At 36.0% G+C, this 14,864-nt stretch overlaps 1 protein-coding gene across 1 annotated transcript; it reads right to left on the reverse strand.

Annotated features, from left to right (window-relative positions):
* Positions 1-1,103: 1,103 nt before the first annotated feature.
* Positions 1,104-13,870, reverse strand: SNRPD1 (small nuclear ribonucleoprotein D1 polypeptide). Its single transcript, XM_039844926.1, has 4 exons — positions 13,665-13,870; positions 7,008-7,084; positions 4,743-4,934; positions 1,104-2,410 (listed from the first exon to the last, which is right to left on the reverse strand). The coding sequence occupies exons 1-4, from the start codon at positions 13,676-13,678 to the stop codon at positions 2,334-2,336; spliced, it is 360 nt and encodes a 119-aa protein (XP_039700860.1). The 5' UTR covers positions 13,679-13,870; the 3' UTR covers positions 1,104-2,333.
* Between the last annotated feature and the right edge of the window lie 994 nt (positions 13,871-14,864).

Below are 14,864 nucleotides of genomic sequence, written 5' to 3' on the forward strand. Positions count from 1 at the left end.
CACTAAAACAGTTATGTATTGATTAGTTGAAATGTGACCAGAGGCCCATAGGAATCTAACCCTGTATTTTCCCTGGGAGCATTGGTTTAGTATTCACTAACTCGGGTTTGCAGCAACTTTATAAAACTACCACAAATAAATCTACTGCATTTGACACCTAGTCTTTGCCACTATTCTTTTGTAGATTGAATCTCATATTATGTACTAACCTTACCCAAAATATAAAATACACAAATACTTTTAAAGCTTTACTGAGAGGAAAAGCTGGTTCGAATAAATGGAACTCTACCATGTTCCTACAAAGAAAATGGTAAATTTTGCTTTTCCTTTTCAAAAGTATGCCCCTTAATTTTTTTGGATCCATAAGAACTTTCACATTAAATGATAAAGACCAATATCAGACATACTTTTCTTTTATTGCTGTTTTAACTGTAATGTATCTAGAAAATGTTTGCTATTGGTTTAAGATGGACTTTCTTCATCATGTTAAAGTATCTTTCAGTTTAGTTAGGAATAAGTGCTGTTATTAAATGTCATTCTGACATTATAGAAGATCATATGAATTTTGTCTGACTGCTAAATACATTTCAAAATACTAAGCATTCTCACATAATCAACTTAATTATAAGAGATTAAAATATGCTGTGAAATTTGAATTTCTATTATTTCATTTATGGTGCTCTACCTAAATGCAAAATAAATTTAAAAAATCACTAAATTTCACAAAATCTTAAGCTTTTAAAAGTTATAAAATACAGCAGCACTAAGATCTTGTGTACTTTTTTGGGGGGGAAGTGGAGCAAGAGAAGCATATTACAGTCTGGTCTGTTTTCCATTCATACTGCGGTGCTTCCTTTATAGCTAATAATGGCAATCAGTTCAGACAGCTTTTTCTTCACATGATTCCTTTTCATATAAAAATAATGACCAATAGTGGAATAAATTCAATATAGTAACCACTGTGGTTTAGTATTACATTTAAACTGTTACTAGACTGGTTTCACATCACAAACATCTAGACATGAAAACTCACAAAACATAAATACTTTTTGTTACATTGGCATATGACTGAAAATCAAAAAAAGAAACCAATACACAACAGATAATTTGGAGTACTCTTTATCATCAGAGTCCTCACAATTTGCAATTACTTATCAATGTTTATTTAATTCTTCTTCCCTTTTGGTCTATGAGCACTATGAGGGCAGGATTCGACTTATGTTTATTGGCTTCTGCTAGGTCTTTTTTTTGCTCTCTTCAAATCTCTCCACCTTGCTGCATCCCTGGGCTCCCTTGCCTTCCACGTGGGTTCAATAACACCAACAGATAAGAGGATGGAAAAGAATGAGACACGCACACATACCACATACAAATGTTCTTGCTATTTCTCAATTTATGTAACCCTCTCAACAGGGCCTAAAACCTTTTTAGACAACGATCTTTGCAGAAAATTTCTTCACTTAAAAAACAAAACTCTACAAGCATAATTAAGTGAAAATACAAATTTAGTTGCCCCCAATCCTCAGTTACGTTTTTTTCTTTAAGCATGTAAACAAATGGTAAGTTTTACAAGCAATTGTATATGCTGAGAATTTTTCTCTAAACTTAACCAATTAAAACAATTTTTAAAAATCCCTATTAACACTGGAAAGAATCCAGTTTTGTCATCAAATAAAGTAGGTCTTTTTCCTTTGGTTCTCAAAGGACTCCTTGTAAAAGTACTTGATAAAGGTTACACTAACAGGTACATTCCACATTAACACATTTCAATCCAGGAGAATGTAAAACTATATTTTATGAAAGCCTACTGAAAACATAAAGCAAAACTAAAAAAATATTAACAATCAGGACAAAATCAATTACTCTTGAATTAGATGACTAATACCTTTTACTAAAGACCTAAGTCTCCATGGAGTAAAACTCAGGGCAGACTTTAGACCCCATTCCATAGAACGTTAGCTCCTGAAGTACCCTGAAAGTACATTACTTCACTTGTAAGGAAGGTTTTACAGAAAATGAGTCTAAGTAAAACAAAATTCATACTCAGTGCATGTGAAGTAAAAAGGTATATATTCTATACGTATTCATAGAAGAAATATTTTAGTTAAAAAAATTAAATGCCTGATCTAAGAATGGAATTCTTCTGAGACTGCCTAGCAGTAATGCTCGTTTCTTACTGTGTTAATGTGTGAATTATTAAAACTTAATTTGATATAGTCAATAGACAACTGTCCTACATTTATGTTTATTAAAAATTGACATAAACAAACAAAACCTGTACAAAAAAATATCCCAAATCACGTATCACTTTGAAACAGTAATCTTGAGAGACATTATCGCCTAGGACCCCCTCTTCCTCTGCCCCGGCCACGTCCTCGTCCTCTTCCTCTGCCCCGGCCTCTTCCTGCAACTGAGGGAAGAAAAAAACAAGGCAGGGTAAATTCTCTTCTGTGCTCTTACCCAGAACCACAAAAAGCATCTACAGCCAAGAAAACTTTAACTCAGCTTCTCTTAAATGTGACCTTAGTTACTCCTGCCAACACATTATCATGCAGAACTAAGAACTGCTGTCCTATAGAGATTCTTTACTGTAACATTTATTTGTTTGAATATATTTACTGAGAAATTAATCAAGTTTTAAAATATTTTTTCTTTGTATGTCTCAAAATCATAAAATGAAACGCAAATCATTTGAACTTCACAAAATGCGATTATCATACCAATGGAACAGAACATGAACACCATGTGCCAGATTCTGTTACTGAATAGAATACACACAAGTTAATTGAAAGTCAATGAAATTTAAAAGTACTGTATCAAGTAACAACCAAGACTCTTAAAAATCTTAAGTCATTTGAGCTAAGAATAACCTAGTATTTTAATCCATATAGCAATATCCCTGTCACTTGGTCATCCTAACTCTACTTGAATATCAATGACTGAAAACTCATACCCAAATGAACTTATTTCATCTTGGACAGATATGAATGTCAGAAAAATCATGACATGGAGTTCAAGTCAGTCACATTCTGAATTTCTACCTATTATTTCCAGTCTTATTAATTAAAGCAATAGGGTAAGTCTAGGACTTCTGTTAAAACAAGGCAGATTGACCACACTCTCTAATTCCTTCTGAAATATTGTTCATATAGAAAAGAAATAAAAATGGTAAATACCCATAAGGACCACCTCCACCCCACTGCATAAAAAAGCAAAGGAAACAGTGGTTGAAAGATTTCACTGAATTCTTAAGTCAGAAAGTAGATTTACAACAGTAAATGTTTAGTAAAAGAAGAATAATTCCTAAAAGACCTAGGACCTTGAAAACCAGGGGTGAGATGATGAGGCCACTGGGCTGAAAACAAAAAAATGGCTGACAACCCTTATGTGGAGCAGTAGACTGGCCAGTCCACTTTCCCGACTTGCAAAGCTAATGATTATTTCCTTAATAGATAAGAGAGAAAAGCTGTTCCTCAAGCTATAGGTTGAAACTTGAAAATTTTTAACTCAAAGAGAATAGAATAGAAAACTTAACGGCATTTGCATGTATTAAGACTAAGTCATTGTTCCAGCAACTTTTCTTTCAGCTATACGTATGAGTGGGTCATGGTGCAAAGTATAGTTCTTAGTGTGGGTGGAAGGAAAGTCTCAAAATCATTATATTAAGTGACTGTCTATAAAATACTGAGCCTCTTTCTCCTGCCCTGCTCCTATAATGCTGGCTGTGAGGTATACATCTCCCACAATAGGTGACTGGAATCTTATTGTGAGAAAACCAGCTTCAAAAAGATTTTCAGATACTGAAATCTGGGTCTCTTCATTGAAGAAACCAACTCATTTCTGAACCCACCCTACAGTAATACCCACTAGCCAAGGAGTCTAGCCTTCCTTCCCAGAATTTCTCTTTTTGGGTCCTTGTTAAATAATACATGGCCAAAGTGCAAGATACTTAAGACTTCAACTTAAAGACCAAATAAAGAGATTAAATAAAAAGAAACCAGAGAAAACAATGTTAAGTTCAGAATAAAACTTAAAAAAAAAATCCCAAAACTGTAATTAAAATCCTATCCGTTAATACCATATACAATAGTTTTCAGATAAGAAAAAATATATCCCTAAAATAAAAGATTCTCGAAAAGTCAGAGAAGAAGGAGGCTTGAAGATTAAGTATATGCTGGATTAGAGATTAAGTGCATGCTAGTTTAGAAGATTAAGGTCAAGGAAACTTCTCAGAAAACAGAACAAAAACAGAGAAAAATAAGAAAAGATAAATACTTAGAGAACCAGCCAGAAGACTCAATTATTAAGAATTCCAAGAAGAACAGATCAAAAGAGGAGAAATTTATCAACATTACAGAAGTAAATTTCTTAGCTCTAAAAGTCAAGAATATCCATACTGAAAGGGTGTACCAGGTACCCAGGAAAAGAATGGAGGAAAAAAGAGAGGACAAGGAAAGACCCCAAGCCAAGTCATTAAAAAATTTCATAATACCAGGAAAAAGATTCAGTCTTCTGAAGTGTGTAGGTGGTGGTGGACCAGGCCACACACAAAAGTATAGGAAGAGTGGCATTAGTGTTTTAATAATAATGCCAGTAACAATAATAAATACTATACGAACTCGTGGCAACTAAAGGCAATTAAAAAAAAAGACCTGTGTTGTTTGCAAATGTTTATATTTTGAATAGTGGATTATGGTATAAAAACACCATTCACAAAAACATTTATAATCCTTCAAACTTACCAGCTTCCCTTTTCTTAGATTTCACCTTTGGTTCAACATCCACAAGTAGCGTATCCAGAGGTAAGCTGTCTGGCAGAATAAAATATCGAATGTTATTTCCTCGAATACTCAGTGTTTCCAGTTGTACAGGTTCTCGGTTCTTCAGGGTCATTTTCACAGCCTTAAGATGCGTATTCATGCTGACATCTACACCTAGAGAGAAAAAAAGAGGGCAATTGTTAGCACGATAAGGCAACCAATTATGCTATCAAGTTACCAACTTACCATAAATATATTACAAGAGTACTGTTCTGCTACATTGCAGGTGTCCATGACATAATTACGTGAAGCTGGTAAATGGAGGGATACTCTCGGCATAAATAAAAAACCTTCCCTTTGTAGAGACTTTTCCTAGCATGTTATAGTTTTGCATATGTGTACAGCAATGAATACAGCAAGCCATGGAGGAACCCTACCATACATGCCTACTCCCACTGTCCCCATGCATTCTCCTATTTCAGGGTAGACAATGTCTATTGCGTAGTTCTCCCATTGTCTCCATAACTTCCTTATACCACATTCCACCAAGCTTTCACCTTTGCTTTAAAAATAGTCGTCTTATGTACAGTAATAGTTTTCCTTATTACCAGGAATTTAACATACCTTTTTTTAAAAAAGTGTTACTTTTTTTTGCTAATATTGGATTACTAAGTTGAAAAGTTTTTGAGTGCTCTTTCTCAAACTATTTTTTCCATTAAGTCACAATTTTTAGTATAAGATTTTGCAAAATAAAAGCAAGATTTTCTAAGATGAATATATGGTATTACAGTAGAAATACCTGATTCTTGGGGAATCCTTACCAATATTTCTGAACAAACAGTACAACTAAAGATCTAGTTAATTTCTATCACTAGAAAGTTAAGGTCAGAAAAACATGAATTCTCTTAACTTTCACAACATCCATCTCAAATCTATTGTCTTATTATTATGTTTTCCTCCCTTCTTCCAGTCAAAGAAGAGGTCCTCTTCTTTCCCAAAATTAATATAGTCTTGATCCATCAAGGGAGAAGAAAAAAAATAGGATTCATGAGCTGCTTCTATGTTCTGGGAACTGCATGCTTAGACATTTTAATTTAATCCTTAATATCCCTATGGTAAGTAAGTAGCATGATTACTTCTACTGTGAGGACTAAAATATTTATTCAAAAAGGATATATACAAGATATTTGAAATAATGGTTGTCAGTAGAGGAGAAAAGTAGATTTTTACTAGATTTTGCTTCCCCAACTTACTGAACTCCCCCTCAAACATCATCTATTAAGTACCTACTATATGTTAGGCAAACCTTGCATTATGTTATTTTTGTGTTTGTGTCTTCCGTCACTAGACTGAGTTCCTAAAAAGCAGAGCTCAGGAAAAAGCAGATTAAATCACTGTATACAGAATTTTAACAGGACAGCAATTACACTTCTTCAGATATGGTCAAAGACTATATCAAAACCTTACACTGATTTCTTTCCACAGTAACTGGCACTGCAAAGTTCTAGTATACTCAAAAATAATACTGTATGTTTCTCTTGGTTTACTCAATGCTTGATATATGCGTTAAAAATATTTATAAATTTATAATTTAAATATTTCATTAGGCTCATTAATTCATTTGAAACTTTGTAGTTCTGGAGGGGGAACACCTGCTATGAGTGAATCTCAGTGGCCTTAAAATATAAAACTACATAAATAATATCATTAAATAATATCATTAAAGCAAATAGACACGTAAAAAGTCTGAAATACTCCAAAATGTTGTGCCAAGTGATTGCCTTAGTAATGTAAAATTATGGTTCCTCGCCACACCCTCTCCATTTCCTACATATTTTTTTTTTTTACTCAAGATAATCAGACATGGAAACCTCAACCTCTATCTTCAAGAACTTTACAATCTAACAGGGGACACGAAATTCTAATAAAAGTAAAATGTAGTTTGGAAGATGTAACATTCCAGGCAGAAGGACATACACAGGCAAAAGCATGAAAGGCACAAAAATCAGGAAAACAGAGGTCACGTATAGGATAACAAGTTATCCAGTTTGGTCTTAACACAAATACTTAAGGTAAGGCTTAAGTAAGAAGGTCCATGAAATGATCCAAACCAAAAAAAAAAAAAAAAGAGAGAGAGAGAGATCTGTATTACAATAATGTTCATTTAGTAATCAAACAAATAATTCTGGCCTGCAGGTGGAAGAGATGGAAAAAATAAAGTGTTATAAAGCAGTCCAACCTCCATACCTGTGATTGTTCCATGGACCTGTGTCCCATTCTTTAATTCGATGGTTACAGTTTCATGACTCAATTTCATCAAAAATCTATAAAGACAGTAAGAATAAAATAATAAATTTTCACATTTAACACTTTAAAATCATGTTTATTAAGTCAAAGGGTAAAATTTCTAGACGTTGAAAATCTGTTTAGATACTATCTGTATCAATTTCTATTAATAATCTACATAAAATTTCAGCTTTCCCTGAATTAAAACCTTAACATTTAAAAGGAACATAATAATAACAGAAACTGTCATTTGGACATTTCTGATTCTCCAAAACAGTGGTCCCCAACCTTTTTGGCACCAGGGACCAGTGCGCCTATGAGAATCTAATGTCTGATGATCTGACGTGGAGCTGAAGTGATGATGCTAGCACTAGGGAGCAGCTGCAAATACAGATGAAGTTCCGCTCTCTTACCAGCTGCACACCTCAGGCTGTGCTGCCCAGTTCCTAACAGGCCATGGACAGCCATGGACCGGTACCAGTCCACAGCCTGAGGGTTGGGGACCCCCGCTCTAACCATTATGCAGCATCCATGCAGAGATTCTAAAGTTGTTATAAGCCACCAAATTGAAATCAAGAAATTATATGGATGAAGGTGGTCGAAAGGTACAAACTTCCAGTTACAAATAAATATGTATTGGGGGTGTAATGTACAACATGCTGTGCGGTATACTGGAAAGCTGCTAAGAGAGTAATCTCAAAAGTTCTCATCACAAGGAAAAAAACTTTTTTTGGGGGTATCTATATGAATGATGGTTGTTTACTAAACTTACTGTGGTAATCATTTCAAAATATATGTAAGTCAAGTAATTAAGACATACATCTTAACCATATACAGTGCAGTATGTCAATTATACCTCACTAAAAATGAAAGAAAAAATTATAATTGGTAGTAAAAGATTACATGCTTATTGTATATGCACAATAAAGTAAAAATCTCTTTTTAACCCCCTCCATGTGTGTGGGGATATTCTTCTACACCATTTTCTATCCATTCATAAGCATATACATAAAATGTTTTCACGTAATCTGGGCCAGACCTTTAATGTCTTCGATAACTTGTAGTTCTCATTTAGCAGTTTATATTATGACATTTTCATGCCTACACACACACACACACACACACACACACAGATATATAGCTACCCCAAATCCTTTTATGCAAACCCTCATCAACACTAATTGTTACCAATCTTCTAAATTTCTATCAATTTGAAAGGGAAAAAGGAGCAATTTGCTTTTACCTATTACTTGCGAAGTTGAATAGCTTTTAATGGGACATCTGGATTTCTTTTGTGAATACCTATTCACATTATTCACACATTTTCAACTACATTGAATTTTTCTTTCATTTTTTACCAGTTTGCCACAGCCATTCAAGTTTGTGGTTTTCTTTAGTCATATATATATATATATTTTAAAATTTTCCATTGTTAAATTTATTATTTTTTAAAATTTTCCATTGTTAAATTTGGGTATATATTTGTTTGGTAAGATGGTTCCCATCCCCAGATTGTAAAAAGTCTCTTATTTTCCTCTAGGTTTATATTTAGAATTTTAATCCATCTGGAATTCATCTCTTTTCTATGCAGTGTGAGGTAGAAATTTGCCTTTATTATTTTCCCCAACTGGATAGCCAGGTGCCTCAATGTTTACTGAATAATCCATCCATTCCCCACTTCATCTAATCTTTTGTTCTCCCCAACTTTTTATTATGAAACACTGCAGAGGAAGAAAAGTTGAAGAATTCACCAATTACTGAAATGTTGCCATCTGTGTGTTCCCCTATACACACCTTAGTTTCATATCATCTAAAAGTAAATTTGCAGGCACTTCAGCACGTATTTTCTAATGAGAGCATTCTCTCACGTAACCATTAATATCACATCTAGAAAAATGAATAGTCCCACAGTATGATCTAATATGCAATCTATATTCACGGTTTCTAATCTTTAATACGTACTTTGTACAGCCTATCATAGCATCTATCACACTAAATGGTACATATAGGATTACCTATTTTTCCCTCTATTATAGTGTTGTTGAGGGTAAGGTTTATGACTTGTAATCTAATCCTGGATTGTAATAGGCACTGAAACTTTTGGCTGAAATATTTCAATAATAGAAACCAGCCTTAAAATACTTTAGTAGTGGTATAGAAAGCCACAAAAAAAAGGGAAACCAGCATTCTGCTATGGCAGCCAATGAGAAGTAGCAGCCATGGCTCTGTGCTACCCCGCAGCCGTGGGCCTCAACAAGAGCCAAAAGGTGACCGAAAATGTGAGCAACCCAGGCACAACTACCACTACGGGAACCTCATCAAGCATGCCAAGTTCATGGGCGACAAGATCTGAGAGGTGTGCGGCTTTGCCCTCTATGAGCAGCACCATGGAGCTGCTCAAGGTCTCTAAGGATATGGGGGCCCTGAAGTTCATCAAGAAAAAGGTGAGGACACACATCCGAGCCAAGAGAAGAGAGAAGAGCGGAGCAATGTCCTTGCAACCGTGAGGAAGGCAGCAGCTAAGAAGGACTAAGCCGCATCCCTTCTGTGTGTAATAAAACCTTTTCAGAAAAAAAAAAGGGTGGGGGGAGAGGAAATTAGACCAGTGTGTTGAATCCTTTTTCCTATTTGCTGTCAAGAAGTCTCTCAATGAACTGGTACTGCTTTATTTCACCAGACAAGAATTCTTTAACTTAGCTCTAAATTTAATAATCACTTATAACTATATTAGCTTAGAATTTTTACCTAATAGTTTACTTCCATTATCAAGTTTTGGGGTTTTAAAAAATCTTTTAGGAGCATTTGACATCTTGCTTCCTAGCAATGTCATCGGTTTGATTTAAACAAAATCTTATAAAAATTTTTAAAAATGTTCTATTTTTATTGACCCACTCATTAACTTTTACTTTTGTAAAAGCTCTTTCAAATCATTTTTGGAAGTAGGCAGGATTAAAGTAAAAATATAATACCTTAGTAATCAAGCAATCTACCACATGGAAGTAAAAAGGAAAACCAGAAAGCAAAAGACATCTGAAACAATTAAAACACATTTGAGAAAGTCCAAAAACATTTCTTTGATAAATAGTATTTATCATTATATATTAATGGCAGTCCCTGTGCTGGGTAACGAGGATTAAAAATGAATAAGAAGAGTAGTCCCCCCAAGGAGCTCAAACTCTAGTAGGAAGGACACATATAAGATATTTTAAAAGCAACTAAATTGTAAAACCCCATGGAGATATACACAGGTTTTTACTAGGCACATAATGTAGCATGGGTAGGAGGGAGTCAGATCTTAGTAGACTTCTAGTAAGAAGCCTGAAAAGGTGGAAATACGCAGCAAAGAAAGACAAGAGCAAAGATATAGTAGTAAGGAACAGCACAATGTACAGAGAAATTATAGGTACTACCAATGGAAGAAATACTAAGTCAAGAGAATGAGTAGGGAAGTTAGGCAAGGTCCTTTTGTGGAGAGCCCAAGCTCTGTTAAAGAAGTCCTCTATGAGAGCTACGGGAGGGTTTTCATCAATGAAATACAGTGCCAGGGTCACATTCACACTGGAAGACAAATTAGGTGGCTAGAGCAGTACAGAGGATAAAGTTACAGTAATCAAGACATAGGAACAACAAACAGATCAATGAAACAGAATAAGGTCCAGAAATAGACCCACAATCATATAGTCAAGGTGCTCATGGGACTGCCAAAGCAGTCCGATGGGTAAAGAAAACCCTTTTCAATAAATGCTGATATCCATAATAGGAATTTATATTCTATAATAGGAATTTATATTCCATAATAATATGGAATAACTGGAAATTCATATCGAAAAAATGAACCTGGACTCCCAACACACACCACCTGCCAAAATTAATTGAAGATGGATCACAAACCTTAAAAGTTAAAACTATAAAGCTTTTAGAGGAAAATATTGGAGAATAATTTCATGGTTTGAGGGTAGGCAAGTTTCTTTAACGGTAGATAGAGAGCAATAACCATAAAAGAAAAAGCTGGTAAATTAAGACTTCCTCAAAATAAACTCTGCTCACCAAAGACATTACTAAGGAAACGAACAAGCAAACCACAAATTGAGAGAAATTTTATGACAAAAGACTAATGTGCATAATACATAAAGAATCGCTACAACTCTTGTAATTAAAAGAAAAAACGCAATCAAAATCCAACTCTTCACAAAGATGGCGAATAAGCAGGTGACAAAGTACTCTACATCATTAGTCACAACTATACTACTGCTACTAAACGAGCACTAAAATGGCTAAAATTAAACTGACAACAACAAATGCTGGTGAGGGTGTGGAGCAATTGGAATTCTAATATACTGTTGGTGGGACTGTAAAATGATACAACCACTAAGGATAATGAACTGGCCGCTTCTTATGAAACTAAATGTATACCTATACTATGATTCAGCAGCTCCACTTCTAAGCAATCACCTGAAAGAAAATGGAAAAGAAAGACTTGCACGAGAATGTTCAAAGCCGTTTTAAAGAAAATATGTAAATAACTTTTAAACAGACAGTGGACTACTATTCACTAATAAAAAGAAACAAGTTAATGATGCAAGCCACGATGTGGATGATGAGTAAAAAAAAAAGAACTCATACTTCATGATTCCAAATATATAAAATTCTAGTACAAGCAAAACTAAGAAGAAATTGGCTGCTTTGAGGTGGGGGTGGGGGTGGGGTGGGGGAGAGGTATGGAACCAGAGACTGGAAAGGGTTTGAGGAAGCTGAGGTTTTAGTAATGTTCCATATCTTGATGGTGGTATAAATTTTTCAAGAATGGGAAATGTACACTAAATTTCATTCTATATTTACCTCAAGAGGTAATAAAAAACCATGGGTGAAAAAAGGGAGCCTGAACAGCTCAGTGGTGGCAATTGGAATGGTAGGGAGGGTATCGTGGGCAGCAGAAATAGACACTATAATTTCAGCCTAGAAACCAAAGAGATTGGAATTCTTTTCTGATGACTCCTTCATTATCTGAATTATTTCTATTTACTGAGATGTAGATATTCAGATAATAATCAAATATTCAGATAACATGGTATCCTTCAGTATCCAAATGCACATTATTTAAATCGAAAAAACAAAGAGAACTGGATAGAGAAATACTTCTATTAGGTAGATAAAAATGTCAAAACAGGGCAATTTATCAGGTATCAGAATTATCTAGATAGGAAGAAGTCAAGATGATTCCCAGGTTTTCGGTTAGGGTGACAGTAAGATGACAGTGCCACCAACTGAGGTACAGAAATAAAAAAGTCAACTGAAAATGTGAACCAGTTAGACAAACACCCATTTTCTTGGTGCAAAATACATTCTCCAGTAAGAAGAAATTTTGTTTCTATATTCTAAGACACAGAATAGGATTCAATACAGCCTTTAAATTTACAAAAAAATTTTGTTACAAGGCATATCTTTAAAAGAGACAAACTGATTCCAAAGAGTATGCCAAGTACTGAGAAACTGCTCAAAAATATACTTTAAATTCTGAGACGTTTTCATCCAGTTATAGTACAAATAAAAACAGATTAAAAGTTAACCTTAAATGCCCTCTCTATAAACTCCACTCTGAAGGGTTTTATGTTATTTCAATTTTATGTTATGTTATTTCAAATTTACTTGTCTGTCTTCACCACAAAACAGAAAGTTCCAACAAGGCAGGGATTTTACTTTTAATGAAATACATTACCAGCGAACAGTGTAACAGGCGACGCTGAGAATCCTTGACTCAATAGGCAATAAACTAGCTGAATTAGAATCGTTGGCTTAGTTATTATTAACCTTGAGGTTCTCAGCCTCAAGAAAAAATACTAAAACCAAATATATCAGTAGGTTTACTAACCAAGTTTAAACACGAGATATAAAATGGAAGAAATACTGATTATTCTTGTAATCAACCATGAATATGTAAAGCGATTCTGCCTCAAGTTGGGAGGTTTTTTCCTAAATCCAAGGCCCACTCTATGGTGAATGCTGAATAACCTTAAGTCTAGAGAGTATCAAAAAATAAACTAAAAAAATAACTTATAAAGTCCATCCTTGATTTAAAACATTTCGGAAATGGGTTTCATTATTCTCGAGAAACCCCTGCAGCTTTAAGTACTCTTTTAAAACGCTTTAATTTAAACTGTTTATGCAGAACATACAATTTTTCCTTATGTCTCCCACGTTCTCACGGAGCACGGCCCTAGTTATATTTGCTGGTTCCTGAGAGCTGAGATGAGCCCGAAAAGTAACCTAGAGTACGAGTTCTACGCGAAATGCAAATCGGTAGGTAACCGAAAGCAAGATCTTGTAAGCCTGGCGCTGCACCTTTAAGGCCTCTGAAACACTGAGTGGGAAGAAACGGCTCGGCCTTTACATCCAACTCTTGGAAGACACGCCGGACCCCAGCGCGACCCAGTCTGAAAGCCAGGCCGGAGTGCCGGCGCAGCCAAGATAGGGCGGGAGCGACGGGCGCCGGAGAACGTTAGCAGGCCGCACGCGCACGCACGCGGCTTTCGCGCCTCCAGTAACTAGGGCAGCCCAGCCACCCGCTCACGGCCCAAACTGTCCCTTCACAGCCCTCATTCTGCTTGGTCACCTCCTTACCTCACGAGCTTCATCCTAGCGGCGCCGTCACTCCTTCGGTCTGAGAATGCACAAAACCCGACAACCAAGGGCCTACGGACAGGAGTATGAATGGCCGGAAACGCCTACTCCCGGGGCTGCAACGTAAAGAGCGCGCGGAGCGCTGCGAACGCACGGCGGAAGCGCCGAGGCCGCGCTGAGTCGCACTCCTTTCCGCCCCCAAGGAGCGCTACTGCGGCCCCTGGCGACTGGAGGTGTGCTTTGCGACTGCTAAGGGCGTTTGGGGCGGGTCTAGGGGGGAAATTTCCTATTAGAGGGAGATTTGAGGAGATTATATTCAATTAGTGGGCACTTCAGAATGGCAGTCCGGCTTGTATTATGTAACGGCAAGTATATCCGTAAGCGAAAGGAAGTTCTGAGAGAAGCTCAAAGAATTATGCTAATTCTGCTTCCAAACCAGGAACTTCAGCGTTACTTGATGGACCTGAAGAAAATCACACAGTTTACCTAATTATTTTCACTTTCGATTCTGGTCTCGGACCTCAAAAGGGTACCCTACATTGCCCAGAGATCGTGTTATGCTTCTTTAATAAGCTCACAAACTATTTCATACTTTCTTCTCTCCCTCTCAAGCATTGTACAGCTCCTCTCCCAAATTACTCCCTGCTAATGTTTTCTACTTCTTCGAGAAAACAAGCCATTCTTCTACTTCCTGTTACAAGGGTAGAAATATTATTGCTCCTTCCAAAGGCAAATTCCTCTAAGTTGTATTATGGATCGCTCATTTTCTCAAAAATTTCAGTCCTTCAGTTATCCCCTTCTAACCTGAATTATCAATTTCTCCTCTACTAGATTTTTTTCATCAGCATGCAAATTTACCTTAAAAGCAAAATTCTCTGATGCAGCTCTGGCTACTGCCAGATTTCTTTCACAGAAAAACTTAAGTGAGCTGTCAATACCTGTTTTTATCACCTCCAATTCACTTTTCAAACTACACTGAAACGGCTTTTCTAAAGACCAAAAGCCTCCAAGACAAACTTCTGTTCTCATCTTACTCAACAGCTCAGCAGCATTCAACACAAACACCCTCCTTTGTTGGCTTCCAAAACATCAAGTGCACCAGAGGTTATTCTTATCCCACCAGCTACTCTTTCTAGGTCTCATTAGCTGTCTCATCCTCTACTGAGCCATTACATATCGGGGCTCTCTCCTTTTGGATAC

The sequence above is a fragment of the Pteropus medius genome, unplaced genomic scaffold, assembly GCF_902729225.1.
Source record: "Pteropus medius unplaced genomic scaffold, Ma_sr-lr_union100, whole genome shotgun sequence".
Classification (NCBI taxonomy): domain Eukaryota; kingdom Metazoa; phylum Chordata; class Mammalia; order Chiroptera; family Pteropodidae; genus Pteropus; species Pteropus medius.

Coding starts and splice junctions, on each gene's coding strand:
- SNRPD1 (XM_039844926.1), bottom strand. Junction 4,935..7,007: donor GGTCCATGGAACAATCACAG/GTATGGAGGTTG, acceptor TTTTCTCTCTAG/GTGTAGATGTCAGCATGAAT. Junction 2,411..4,742: donor ATCTAAGAAAAGGGAAGCTG/GTAAGTTTGAAG, acceptor TTCTTCCCTCAG/TTGCAGGAAGAGGCCGGGGC.